This window comes from Oratosquilla oratoria, chromosome 4, assembly GCF_046742065.1.
Source record: "Oratosquilla oratoria isolate Oo_2021 chromosome 4, ASM4674206v1, whole genome shotgun sequence".
Lineage (NCBI taxonomy): Eukaryota > Metazoa > Arthropoda > Malacostraca > Stomatopoda > Squillidae > Oratosquilla > Oratosquilla oratoria.
This window is the reverse complement of record NC_134780.1, coordinates 2,854,557-2,869,827: the sequence shown is the minus strand read 5'-3', so window position 1 is coordinate 2,869,827 and position 15,271 is coordinate 2,854,557. Positions and strand designations below refer to the sequence as shown.

General features: G+C 40.1%; 1 protein-coding gene across 10 annotated transcripts in view; it reads left to right on the top strand.

Annotated features, from left to right (window-relative positions):
• LOC143024585 (transient receptor potential cation channel subfamily A member 1-like) overlaps positions 1-15,271 on the top strand; it is a 147,317-nt gene that overhangs the window by 48,227 nt on the left and 83,819 nt on the right. For all 10 annotated transcript variants that reach the window (XM_076183407.1, XM_076183409.1, XM_076183406.1 and 7 more), the window contains one exon: positions 7,697-7,820. In XM_076183407.1, the coding sequence (XP_076039522.1) occupies positions 7,697-7,820 (124 nt within the window). The remainder of the gene's footprint in view (positions 1-7,696; positions 7,821-15,271) is intronic.

The window sequence follows — 15,271 nt, the reverse complement described above, 5'->3', positions numbered from 1 at the left end:
TTCAATCAATCAATCATGTCTTTATGAAATTTAATTTTCATAATTATTTTGGTATTTTATTCTTTGTAGGTCATACTAATTGCGTCAGTAAATTTCAACCCCCGGTAAGATTTTATATTGCACATTTTTTAGAGTTATCTTTTGTAATCGCACAAAAATTCTCATTCCAAAATAATTACCCAAAAACTCTCCATGGCGGCATCTACCATATATCCTCCCATAATGAATAATAAAGCGTAATCTATCATGCCACCTTTAAAATATATGATCTCCCATTACCTGATAACCTAACAATATCGATAAATACCTATTCCTATTCTGATTTCCTGAACTATCTAGATCATAATGCCGCGCATTCAAATCATCCATCAATAAACACTCATTCTTTGAAAACATGATCAGGCAAATCATCAGGTGTTCAGCATGTTCAGCACGTTGATTTATACATTGTAATATATGCACATTTACACTTAAGTGTATTTCATACTCCCTTACACACACGTGTGATACATACACATTTACACATAACCACGTGCCATTTGTGTTCGTTGGAATTCTTACAGAAACAGGAATGATAATTTTGATAAATTCAACTGTCAAATCTATTATATTATCATAGCCTTCAACACGCGACTAGTAGCTGTGTGATCCATTATAATCAATAATCACCAACACCGACCTCTTCTGCAAGGTTAAATGTATGCAAATACGTCGGCCGTTTAGTAAAGCAGTCAATATTCCATGACAACCATTTTACCTCAGAAACCTCCACTGACCTGAATATTTTCTTTAATTGTCGAGCAGATTTATGAAGCGGCCTTGCTGTGGATGTGCTGTGTCTTGCGACACTGCTTCTGACCCAGGGCAGTGGACAGGATGTAGGGATGACCCGTCATCCAGGAGGTGCCAGGATGGGAGGGAGGGAGGGAGGAGGGTGGAGAGGAGTGGAATATATAGGAAATGGAATGGGTGGGAGTGGTTTCTATGCCTTTTTCTTTTTGGCTACCCCTCGTGTAGGGGAAAGAAGCCTTTGGTATACGTATGTAGATTTAGCTTGCATTCGACAACGACACACAATAAACATATTACTCTATTTCTAAACAGAAATGTAGTAGCACATTTGTAAATGACACACAGGAAACCCACAGTCGGAGAAAATAAACTTCGAATAAAGAAGAATCCTATATTTCGGCTATCAACTGTAGCCCTCTTCAGGAAAGTACATAAGTCCCCTCTGTCCTCTGTCTTATGTACTTTCCTGAAGAGGGCTACAGTTGATAGCCGAAATATAGGATTCTTCTTTATTCGAAGTTTATTTTCTCCGACTGTGGGTTTCCTGTGTGATATTACTCTATCCACAGGTTTATAGGCGCTTATTATAGCTATAGTAGTTATGACATACATCATGTGTCCCCAGTTGTTGCATTTGAAGTACTGGACTAGGTTTTCTTATGATCTTATACAAGACACAACAATCTGGCTCATCACCTGCCATTATGACAGGCATTTGGGAATTTGGTTCAATATTACCTTTAAATTTGTCATTTTGTTGTGTAGCCCAAATACATTCAGTGGTCAGGAAAAATCTGTAGAATCTGTACATAATGGATAAGGGAATAAAATGTTCATATGTTTCCCACCAACTGCTAGAAAGAGTGCAGCGTAGAGTAACAAAGCTCATTCCTAGGTTGCGGAACAAGCCGCACGAAGAGCACTTAAGGCAACTAGATTTGTTTAGAATCTCGAAACGGAGAATTAGAGGGGATCTAATTGAGGTCCTCAGCATTGTCAAAGGAATGGAAAACATGAATGTGGAAAAAATATTGTAAATCTGACACCTTCAACGCAACTAGGAGTAATGGATGAAAGATTGTAGGAAAACGATTTCAAACAGACATGGCAACATACTATTTCTTCAATCGCGTTGTTGATAAATGGAACGGTGTACCCGTCATTGATTGTTCCACTGTAGATGTATTCAAAAAACGTCTCGACGTATACTTAGGCTACAAATCCCGGACTAGAATTATTTACTTGTAGATATAATAAAAAGTATATAAAAAGGAAGAAAATAATAGTAATAATGGTAGTGGTAGTAATGATAATATTAGTAATAGGTTAAGTATCGAAAAAGCCATGTAAGAACCAATCTGTCTGTTTTTGTTCGTTTGTCCATGTAACTCCATGTAACTGCGGTCATATTTAGAACGACATTTTCAATTCCCTTTTTACTCAGGCGTTTGATATATTTTTTACCCTTCATGGATATATATGGACTATGCTTACATTTCATGAATAGTACTTAAAAATCACGATGGCTCTTGTCATTTTTCATAGTAATTTCTAGAATATTGATAGAATATACATGTATTCTTCATTCGTCTCCGCAAACAATGCCATCATTTAACATATTAGTGCTTAAATCATCAGTGTTCAAACTATTCACTTCATCGTCAATCTCTATTTGACTAAGATCATAACCGTTGAATTGTATTCTTCCGTGTCATTCACAATTAGTGACAGACCACGGATTTCACACAGCCTCCTTTGCTGTGTAAGGCCATATCACTAAAGTGTCACAGTCGGTATAGTATATTGACGTTACACACTATCTTATAATGAAGTATGGGTTCTACTCCAGTATCACGTAAACACATTATAACTTCTTTCTTTTTTGCATTTGCAAGATGTATTTTTTCTATGGAACGGTTATGTTAGATTAAGTTAGGTTAGAAGGTATTAGACAACGGAAGTTTCATGTTAGATATCCGTGCTTGCGTGATTCTGAAATCTTCCTAAATATGGCGGCATGTGATGGATGACATATAGTGGAGGTACACTTACCAGATTATTTAATTTCCCTCCGTCACCTCAAATCCTTCTCGATTAAGTCCTTCCTTACTGAAGAGCATATAGATAAAGGATTACAAAGGCGGAGCATGCCGACAGGAGACCTTTTGATCCATATCTAGGTCGGATGAAAAAAAAAAAAAAAAAAAAAAATCATAATAATAAATTAAAACTATAATAATGTAAAAATAACAAATAAAATGCATAAATAAATGCATAGGTATAGTTGAATAACAAACAGGTAAATAGTAAATGATTATAAATTGACATATAACCAATAATAAAATCAGACAGACAAATTATAACAAAACAAAAACAAATAATATAACATAAATTATAATCATTGAATTCTTATTCAGGATGCCTCGAGGCTACTATGTTACTCAGCTCTGTGATGGGGGAAAGCCATCTCGATGTATCTCATCCATAGAATAATTTCTAATCTTACTAATTTCTAATACCGGACAAACTTCGGGATATAACGGATCTGTCCGATATTTCCACCGGGTATAGCGGATCCTCGGTTATAACATAAACATAAGAACATAAGAATAAAGGAGACTGCAAGAGACCATAAGGCCTACACTAGGCAGCTCCGTATCCATCACCACCTGTCGTCCCCATCCATAAAGTTGTCTAATCGTTTTTTAAAACAACTGATAGTTTCAGCGCTTACTATATGGTTACTAAGTTTATTCCATTCATCGACCACCCTATTAGTAATCAATTCTTGCGTATTTCCTTCTTAAATCTAAATTTGTCCAGTTTATACCCATTACTGTGAGTCCTGCCCTGTTGTTTTATTATGATGACCTTGTTTGCATCATCCTTTGATCCACTTGAACACTTTTATTAGATCACCCTGCACTCTGCGTCTTTCCAGAGAGTGTATGTTTAGGTGCCTAAGCCTCTCTTCGTAAGGCAAATTTCAGAGTCCATGTATCATTTTGGTCATTCTTCTCTGTACTGATTCTAGATATAACGACAGTCTCATTTCTCCATATCGTCCTTTATATCGAGGGTTTATTGTAGTTCCTGTTTTGTTCTAAATGCCGCCTGGCTATTTCATTCAGTTCCGTCGTACTTCGAATTCATCTCCTCCTCTTGCGTACCGAAGGGTACCACTTGTCCTTTTATTTTGGTCGCAGGCAGACTATTTCGTTCAACTCTTTCGTACTCCAGATCTATATTAGTGAACCCTTCCGTAACGAAAGCACTCTTTCCCTTTTCTTTGGGTGGTGACAGGGTATTCTATTCACTTGAGCAGTTCTCCAATGTATCTTTATCAACTTTTTGTGTACCGAAGGAATTCTTTTGTTCTGAAGACGGTTTTATTCAGTTCTGCTGCACCTGAAGACTATCTCGATTATATACCTTGAGGCTATACATACATTTTTTATGGTCTTTATTTTTTTCTTTAGCGAGAATTAGTTGTATTACTGTGTTGACGTGGACTATGCATTATGCCTGCAGCTAAACTTCGGCACCTATGCATTTTTATCGAAACAGCATATGCAGCCGAATCACTCATGTTCAGTACTTAGTTCTAGTAAGGGTGTGTTGGCCAGTTTTGTGCTTCAGTGAAGTTTGTTGACAGTATGTGTCTAGCATCGAGCGGAGTGAGCAAAAGCGCTTGTCTAAATAGATCTATATAGTTATCTATATAATCTAGAAATAACGACGCGACGCCTGGAAAAAGTTTAGCGAATTTTTTTGAACGCATCTCACTTAAAATTCGTGCTCGCAATGAAGATTCTGATCCTCGAAAACGATTAAAATTTCAGAACAAACCGCGATCAAAGGCCTTGATAGTTGTCGACGATAGCGACAACTTTCCATATACACTGCCAGGCGTTCGATGTCACTTAACTAGTTGTATTCGTGGAATTCCCACGGACCAGTTGACTAGTTGTTATATTTACTTTTGATTTCTTTTCTTCGGGGGAATTTCCAGAAGCTTAATACATTTTGAATGTGTCGTTTATCGGAAGAAAGTGGGTGAAGGCTGTCAACGATCTCAATGAGTCGGTCAAATTAGTTTTATTCGTTCGATTCCCTCAAGGGAGAGAAATCCTATCGAGTTAGCTATTTTTTTTTTTTTAATTAATTCATTGGGTTAGAAAGGTTAGTTATCCATCTTCCACCATGGTTACTACTGTTGAAGTATTTGTTACCGTAATGTTATCGTGCGTCGTGTTACTGTTGTTTTAATGGTGACCCGGTTATATCATTTTCGGCCCTCTGTGACTTCGGCAATAAAATGCTGCTGTGGGCATCCAAAATCTGACTTACGATTTACAATAATATACCAATCCATCTTTCGTTGCCGTTGAACATAAAACAAATTTTGTTTACAAATATATTTCAAGTGAACTATAAAGAAATATATTCAATTCCCAGCAAAGAAATATAAGTTTGCTTAATCCTGAGAGATCATGGATCATGTTCAGGTTTGCGCAATAAATTGTGCCTCAACAACCTGTAGCAGGTTTGCTGAGGTCGGTGGACATGACATTAAGGTCTAAATTTAGACGTTACGACACTTTGGCCCCGCCCTTATGGTGGAAGTGCCTGTATAACATCGATCACATCGCCCGTGACGTTTACAGTGGTTAGCGGCCACAGCACAAGCTATATGATAGTCAGCTACATGGGTCCGAGTTCGGTCCCCGTCATAACCTGTGACTGTCACTCGCCCTGGCTGTCAGATTACATGGAGCGAAGAGGATCTTTTCGACTGGCAGTTGAGCCTCAAGTGGACAACTTATCAATCCAGAAGGAGCATAGCCGTGACTGAGCCATCCACCTGTGCCCTTTGTGCTTGGATTGCCAGGTCAGGTTCTGCCCATCAACAGTCGTTAGTGTTGATCCCAGTCCGCGTAAAGGACGTGCCACGACACCCCTTGTAGATTAATTGTAACTGACGTTACGTCGGGTGTGTACCTAGCAAATAGTGTGGCCTTCAGTCTTGAAATGATATGCTAACAAAACTTGATAAACTTCGTAACCCCGTAACGATTTGACTACAAGATATGGGACGTCGGTCGATACACTGGTAAGTGACTCGCAGTTCAGAAGGTGTCGGTCGCGCACGCGAATCCACATTTTTTTCACCTACAACTCAATGTAGTACCCTCTGAACGCACATTTCACCTACGACGCAATGTACTACCCTCTGAACGCACAACTTACAAACGGAGATATAAATATGATCTCTCCTTTTTTAATGAAATTGTCTAGTGTTGGTTAGAATAAAATATGTGAGGAGAACTACCATGTCCAATGGATTGACAGTCACTCAGGCTATAGTGATGTCTCCATCGAGTGGACTCAAAAGAGATGAATGAAATAGATTATCAGTAGCCAGAATAAAAGGAGAGGTGTTACCTGGCACAGGTGAAGTCAGTCGAGATAGATTAAGGTTAATCAAGTCAGTCTCAATCTTGAGCTGAGCCGTAAAGGCCCCCTATACACTGTCAATCATGATTGCACAGTCATCGAGATTGTGCAAGCAGTGTTTGGGCCACACACTATCAGTAAGATTGAGCAATCAGTACTTACCTCTTGGAGTTTGTGGAGTTGGATGAACTCCCTCCAAAATTCCTGAGTGTCCTGTGTGCTCGCCATGGTTACAAAGGAAAGACTGAGCTGTTGGCGCAATCATCGCCACTAACTATCACTCATGATGGTGTAACTACTATGCTTGAGCTTACAAAATCAAACCGCGTTGGAAATTCCTCAATCATCTGCGCAAACACTCAATCACACCCACTCACACAGGATATGCTTGCGCAATCATGAATATTGTGCAATCATGACTGACAGTGTGTAGGGCCCTTTGGGTCCGTCGCTATTGAAGGGATATTACGGAAGTAAATAAAGAGCTTGGCGGTAATATGTCGGCTGCTATATAACCAGCACATCTAGTCATGGGGACAATATCACACCGGTGGGATCATAGAGATGGCACAAAGGAGATTTAAGTAATCTATCACAACGTAGTGATAGTAAATTAGAAACGAGCACATCTAGCCATGGGGACAATATCACACCGGTGGGATCATATAGGTGGTACAAAGGAGATTTAAGTAATCTATCACAACGTAGTGATAGTAAGTTAAAAACGAGCACATCTAGCCATGGGGACAATATCACACCGGTGGGATCATAGAGGTGGCACAAAGGAGATTTAAGTAATCTATCACAACGTAGTGATAGTAAGTTAAAAACGAGCACATCTAGCCATGGGGACAATATCACACCGGTGGGATCATATAGGTGGTACAAAGGAGATTTAAGTAATCTATCACAACGGAGTGATAGTAAGTTACAAACGAGCACATCTAGTCATGGGGTCAATATCGTACCGGTGGGATCATAGAGATTGTACAAAGGAGATTTAAGTAATCTATCACAACGGAGTGATAGTAAGTTAAAAACGATAAACATTCTTTCTTGAAGAGAGGTTTGTCTCCAATCATCAAAGAAGGCTGCATGGTTATGGTCCGGAAGGATGTCAATAAAGTCCATAAAATATCGACTGTAGAAACCTTATTCAGTCAATACTCCGTTAAGGATAGTTTGGCGAGTGTCGGAATGAAAGCACCATTTGGCGTGGGGAGGGGTTAACAAACTACTCTACTTTATAAATTTTATTCTATCCCTCGTCAGACGGTTAAACTCAGCTCTGGGAATATCCTGTGGTCGTTGAGGAGCTTTCCTCAACAGATTAAAATCGTATGGCGACATCCATAGTAAAGGTGTAAGTAATGAAACGCAGCAAAGTAGTTTAACACATCAATTTGAAACAGCAATTCATAACTTCGTTTCCTTTCTTTCGTTTCAGCTCTCACGAAGATGAAGACACATATAGCCTCTTCATGGAGATCCCCCAGTATCTCACTGGGGACACAGCCAATGTACCCCGGGGGTTCGATTCCCAGGATCTTATCTCAAGGACAATACACCAGGTAAGTCCTGCCCCAGATGTCACCCTTGTATTTTAGTCTAACGTACGTCAAATGCAACCATACACCATAGGTCAACCTACGTCCTAAGTCACGTTATGTCTTGGGTCACGTTATGTCTTAGGTCGGGTTAAATCACACACACACACACACACACACACACACACACACACACACACACACACACACACACACACACACACACACACACACACACACACACACACACACACACACACACACGACTCGGTGGCGCGGTTGATAGAGTACTGGACTGCTAGTACGGAGGTGCGGCAGTACCTGGTTCGAATCCTGCTCAGGGCCGAAATTATTTCGGTATCGCTGCGCTTCGGGTCGTTACTCCGACTCTCGTGGGTAGTTGGTGTGTGTGTGTGTGTGTGTAAGGTCATAGCATTACCCATAGATCGGTCATACGAGCTCTGAGCTCTCTTCCGGGAGGGAAATAGCTGTCGATCACGAGTCCAACACGTGATCCAAAGACCAAGTTGAATACACACACACACACACACACACACACACACACACACACACACACACACACACACACACACACACACACACACACACACACACACACACACACACACACACTATGCATCAGTGGTATTGTCCCCACACAGAGGGAAGCATATAACCAAGGTTGAGAGAATACAAAGGGCAGCAGCCAAACTGATCCCCGAGCTTGGTAGATTAACAATATGAGAAGAGACTGAAAATACTAGGTCTACCAACATTGAAAGGTCGAAGAGAAAAGGGTGATGTGATTGTAGTATTCAGATCGCTAACGGCGATAGCCTATATTGACAGAAAATATCTCTTCATTAGGGATAGGAGGGCATTAAGGGGTCCTGAGAAAAAATTAAGAAAGCATACATGTCTAAAGGATATGCAGAAATACAGTATTTCGTGTACGAGTAGAAACATAAATACTTGGAAGAGCTTCTAAGGGGATGTTTCTACATATTCTACATTGATTCTTCTTTTCACTATCATCGTCATGCCACCTGTTATTTTCCTTTCATATCCCTCCTCCATATGATATACTTTCCCTTGCCCACCTGAACTGGGCATTTAATTTGGTTTCGGCAAAACACGTTATATCTGGTTTCTTACCCTTTGGCGTATATTTGCTTGTGTCCGAACTGTATAAACTTTAAAATGATCTCAGTATTTATGAATACCTCCCTGTTTGCTTCTTAAAAAAATTCAGACCGGGAAAAATAATTTTCCGAAAATTGAGTCAACCCTGTCTGCATGATTCATGCCTTGGTTATGTATCTCCTTCCATCAACAGGAGTTGCCAAATAGCAAATGAGCTTCAATATCTCAAAGCGCAGTGAATTGTAGTTTTACACAACCCAGAAAGCAGGTATATCTTAGATACCACATTTTTAGAGAAAATTGAATGCTAGTGAGTCCTGACCTTAAATCTAGGAAACAGTGCATTAGCGCCAGGAATAGAGCTAACAGAGCCATAAGTTTCATTGTTAGGACAGTTGCAAATAATAGTGCAGAGGTAGTTATCAAACTCTATTTGGTGTTAGTTAGACCCATCCTTGACTTTGCGGTACAGTTTTGGTTTCCGTGATATAGAATGGGTATTAATTCACTGTAATCAGTACAGAGGAGAAGGACCAAAATGATACATGGGCTCGGAAATTCACCTTAAGAGCACAGGCTTACTCACCTTGATTTACACTCTCTGGAAAGACACATAATGGGTGATCTAATAGGGGTGTTCGAGTGGGCTAAGGGCTTAAACAAGGGTGATGTAGACAAGGTCATCATATTAAGACAGCAGGGCAGGACTCATAGTAATGGATTTAAATTTGACAAAATTTATATTTAAGAAGGAAATAGGCAAAAACTGGTTTACTAATAGAGTGGTTTACTAATAGAGTAGTTTACTAATAGAGTGGTTTACTAATAGTGGTTATCAAATGGAATAGGCTTAGTAACAATGTAGTGAGCGCTGAAACTATCGGTTGTTTTAGGAGAAGGTTAGATAACTTTATGGATGTGGATGATAGGTGGTAATGGACACGGAACTGCCTAGTGTAGGCCTTATGGTCCCTTACAATATCCTCCATTCTTATGTTCTTATGTGTTCGATCTCTATATGGTCACTCTTCCCTATGGAACAAATGTAACTCAAAGATTAAGTAATGTGTTACTTGGTTTGCAGCAAGCACAATCTTGCTCTAATGTTTTCTTTTAATCTTGTCATTTCTTTTATCCATTGCATCATTTAACAGAGTATTGCCCCAGGAATTTTCATGTGTGCATGTATGTACACGTACACTTGTATATGTGTGTGACTAATTTTGAAATATCAATTAGAAATTAATTTTCAAGAACCTCACATCCTTTACCACCTTTGAATGTGTTATTGTGGCTGGCGTTATAAATCTTTAAGTTAAAGCGGGCAATTTTTGGTTCGCCTCGATTAATCCGTCAAAGATAAGACCTTTTCCCTGCCAAAGGAAATGCCACAAGGATAGATAAAGTAGGTTTGTGAATGCCAGAATACAAGGAAAATCCCCACTGGGTAAGGAAAGGGTTCACTGGGAAGGAACCGTTGCCCTCTTAAACAATCACGTAAGGAAGTGTCCAACTGAAAAAAAAAAAAATCCGTCATCTTTATCCTATGTGCACAAAGTGCCAGGGCAAGTGGTTATTACTGATACCCCTTGGATCTAATAACAAGTTTTCGTGGTGCAAAGTGAATTCGAAACCAAAGCGCTATAGTGACATACATACATATACCAAAGGCTTTTCCCCCTTACAAGGGAGGTAGCCAAAAAGAAAAAGGCATAAAAACCGTTCCCATCCATCCCATCCCTAATACACTCCACCCTCCTCCACCCTCCCTCTCACCTTGGCACCTCCTGGATGACGGGTCATCCCTGCATCTTGTCCACTCCCCTGGGTCAGAGGCAGTTTCGCAAGACACAGCACATCCACAGCAAGGCCGCTTCATTAAATCAGCGAGCCCCCCCCCTCTCCGTCCACTCATGCAGAAAAGGAGATGACGGGGAGAAATCCCTTCGGGCTGCGTCAACTTTTTCTCACACGTACTACCTCCCCCCATCCCCCCACCCATTTCACCTCATGCATCACAACATCATCCATATACAACCATTCCCCATTCACCCCTGTCTTCTGTCCTCTCCCGTCCTTCCTCAACAGACATTTCCCTCTTTCCCAAAGCCCCTTTCACCCCATCTATCCATCTCATCCTAGGTCGGCCCCTCATGTTCACTCCCTTCACATCTGCCTTCCATACCTCTTTTACTCGTCTTTCTTCACTCATTCTTTCCATGTGTCCAAACCATCCCAATTCTCTTTCATCCACCCTATCTCCCAACTCCCTTTCCACCCCCGTTCTCCTTCTCACCTCATTTCTCACTCTTTCCAGCCTAGTAACCCCTATTATACTTCTCAGACACCTCATCTCAAAAACATTCAAATTCCTTCTCTCTTCTTCTCTTATGTTCCATGTTTCTGCCCCATACAGTGCTGTTGGCACAATCACTAATTCATACAATATCCTCTTAGCCTCCATTCCCAAATGTCTGTTCCTCATTACACTTATTAATCCACCAAGGCATTTACTCACTTCTCTCAATCTACATTCTACCTCCACCTCCACTCCACCCTTTCCTGCCACATTCGCACCCAAGTATCTGAAACTATCCACTTCCTCCAGTTGCTCTCCCTTAATGCTCACTTCCAGTCTGCTGCCACTTTCACCCCTTGTACATCTCATCACCTTACTTTTATCCACATTTATCTTCAACTTTCTTCATTCACACACTCTCCCAAACTATGTCACCAACTTCCTCAAACCCTCCTCTGATCGTGCTACAAGCGCAGTACCGTCCGCAAACAACAGTTGGCTCACCCCCCACTTTTCTCCTCGTCCTATTTTGTAACCAATCTATGAAAGCTCGCTTCTTCTCTTCTATAACCTTCTTTGTTTCCTCATCCCACCACTCACTACCCTTCCTTCTATTTCCTCCCATCCTCCTTGTTCCACACACCATCTTTGCACACTTTGTGACTCCCTCCTTGAACCATCCCCATTCCTCCTCCACTCCTAGCTCTACTCTATCCTTCACTCCCTCCCACTCCTCCTTCAGCTTCTTCTTGTACTCCTTCTCCTTTTCCTTTTCATTCTACCTCCACCTCCACTCCTCCCTATCTTTTGTCCTTTTCCTTTTTCTCCATCTGTCCTCCACTCTCAACTTACCTTTCACCAAAAAAGGATCTGATATTCCCCCACTCTCTCCCCTTAGCACATGTACATCCTTAACTCTTCCTATTATACTCCTATCTACCACCCTTCCATCCACCACCCTCTCCCATGTGTACTTATGCTTGACTTTCTTCCGAAACAGTGTATTTCCTATCATCAACTCTCTTTCTAGACACATCTTCACCAGCAACTCTCCACTACGATAGTTTTCTGGAGCAGAGTCCTCCTCTGTCTCAGGCAAAATGATGTGTGGCTCTGGCCCGTAGGGGCGCCTCATATAGACCCTAAAGTATCAACTGCATGCTGACATACTTTACATAAATATACTCAAATGTGCCTGTAGGTGGGACCGCTATCTCATATCACTCACTAAACTCATTAAAAAAAAAAAAAAAAAAAAAAAAAATCAGCGGCGACAGTGTTATCTCTCCGGTATCTAATATCACTTAAACACAGATCAACGTTATCAATACTGTAGTGTCCTTATCTCTGTAGAGGTGATATGCGCATGTGGCTGTGCACTAGATATATGCATATACAAATATATATATATGTATATATACGTATATATGTAAATATATATATATGTAAATATATATATATATATATATATATATATATATATATATATATATATAATCAAGTAACGTAGATGTTGTAACACAAGAATAGATTAAAACTTAAACCCACTCTCGGAGAAAGATAAGCTGAGATATAGAGTAAACCGTATATTTCGACCACTGTCTGTGATCCTCTTCAGCAGTTATATGTAATCGCTGAAGAGGATCACACCCAGTGGTCGAAATATACGGTTTACTCTGTATCTCAGCTTATCTTTCTCCGAGAGTGGGTTTAAGTTTTATATATATATATATATATATATATATATATATAAATATATATATATATATATATATATATATATATATATATATATATATATATATATATACAGGCATGACTCAGCACAGACAAAAACAAAACATATTCCGCACATACATTTTATCGCAAAAATCAAGTGATACAGACATAAAACAGACGAACGTGTCTTAAAAGAAATCATTGCACGTAACGTTACATGTACCAACCCTCATGAAAAATTGGCCTTCAACATATATTACAAAAACACAAGTCTCCAGCCTTATCATGAAAAACAACTTGACTGAAGACATCAGTCTCCTCAAGCAGACTAATGCGGGTTATCAGTGCACTTGTATTTGGGAATGTATAGGAGAAGTTCCGAAACGTTCCTTTTAGATGGCCGTTAAGGCGGGATGAGGAGCGTCCTTGTCTAGAGATATAAATGACGTACAGTCAAGGGTTTGAGCTCCAATGTCGATACTTCACATATTTATATGTGGGCATGTATAGATATGTACATATATACACATATATATATGTACATATATCACAACAAAGTTATGTCGTAGCAGATTTGTAAAATAATACTGATGACCCACTTTCGGAGAAGAATAAGCGAAAGTATAAAGATCTGTATATTTCGATAACTAACTGTGATCCTCCTCAGCAGAAGTGAATTACAGAGTAAAGAACAATGTGTAATTCACATCTGCTGAAGAGGATCACGGTTAGTGACCGAAATATACAGATCTTTATACTTTCGCTTATTCTTCTCCGAAAGTGTGTCATCAGAGTTATGTACATATATGTATATAGATATAGATATATACACATGTACACACATGTACGTACATTCATACTCATACATATTTACACACACACACACACACACACACACACACACACACACACACACACACACACACACACACACACACACACACACACACACACACACACACACACACACACACACACACACATGTATATATATATATATATATATATATCATATATACACATAAACATATATCCATAATTATATGCATATCCTTTTTTATGTTTTGGCCAATTTTACCGCACGTGTTTTGAGTTCTAGAATACCTTTGTTTACCTGATCGAGGCCTTCGTAGACCTCCGCTCACTCCCTTTAGGGTGTGGGCGCTACCTTCTGGCGATTTTATTCAATTGAGAAAAACTCTCCTCGCGACCCACGTGGTTAAGATCCATCTCAACTCCTCATTTGAATGAGATCGTCTGGCGTTTGCCAATATAAGATCTGAGAAGAGCGTCATGCTAACAAAAGTTGACTGAATTGGATATGAACTGAGTTCAGGACGAGGTCCTTAATTAACCCATTCAACTCATGTCAGCCGCTTGTGGTGTAGATACGAAAAACCGTATATGGTAGGCCTCGCGCCGGCCCGTACATCCGAATATCATCTGATGCGGCTTGACCGCGCGAGGACTGACGTCATATTTTTCTGTTGTTTGATCAAACATTTTGGTGTTTTATGATTTTTTGTTATATTTGACCAAATGACAAGACATCTTGTCATCGGAGTTTAAAGGGTTAACTGAATGAAGCCTTCCGGAGTGACGTCGGGAGGGGCATTGTTCCATAGATGTACATTCTCTCCTGCTAATCACAAAACTTATTGATTACTTGACGGGAATTATGACCCTCACCTTGGTAAAATCTATCAGTGGCTATACCATTGAAAGTGTATAATTTTGAACGTAATGGAAACAAAAAGAGACTGGAAAAGGTCGGAGAGAAGCAACAAGTCTCCAGCCTGTCCTCAACCAATTAACGTAATAGACCAATCAACAAATGACAGTCTGGTTTGCTCAAGGCTGTGGCATAGAAAGTGGGGAGGTGGTGAAAGAATTCCTACTTCTCCTGATGCTATTATTAATATTATTATCATTTATTATATATTTTTTTGAGGGGTGACTTGTTCATCTTTTTAATTCACTCTGTCTGCATCGATCCATGCATACCCTTGTTTTCCTTGCATGATTCTATTCTGGTTAACGCCAGAGAATCTTGTTTAGATGAAACTCTTTTCACCAGACTTTCCCAAACAGTGATGTTTTCCACAAAATTGCAGAAACATTAAGTTTCACACACGCACGCACGCACGCACGCACGCACGCACGCACGCACGCACGCACGCACACACACACACACACACACACACACACACACACACACACACACACACACACACACGACTCGGTGGCGCGGTTGATAGAGTACTGGACTGTCAGCACGGAGGTGCGTCAGCACCTGGTTCGAATCCTGACCAGG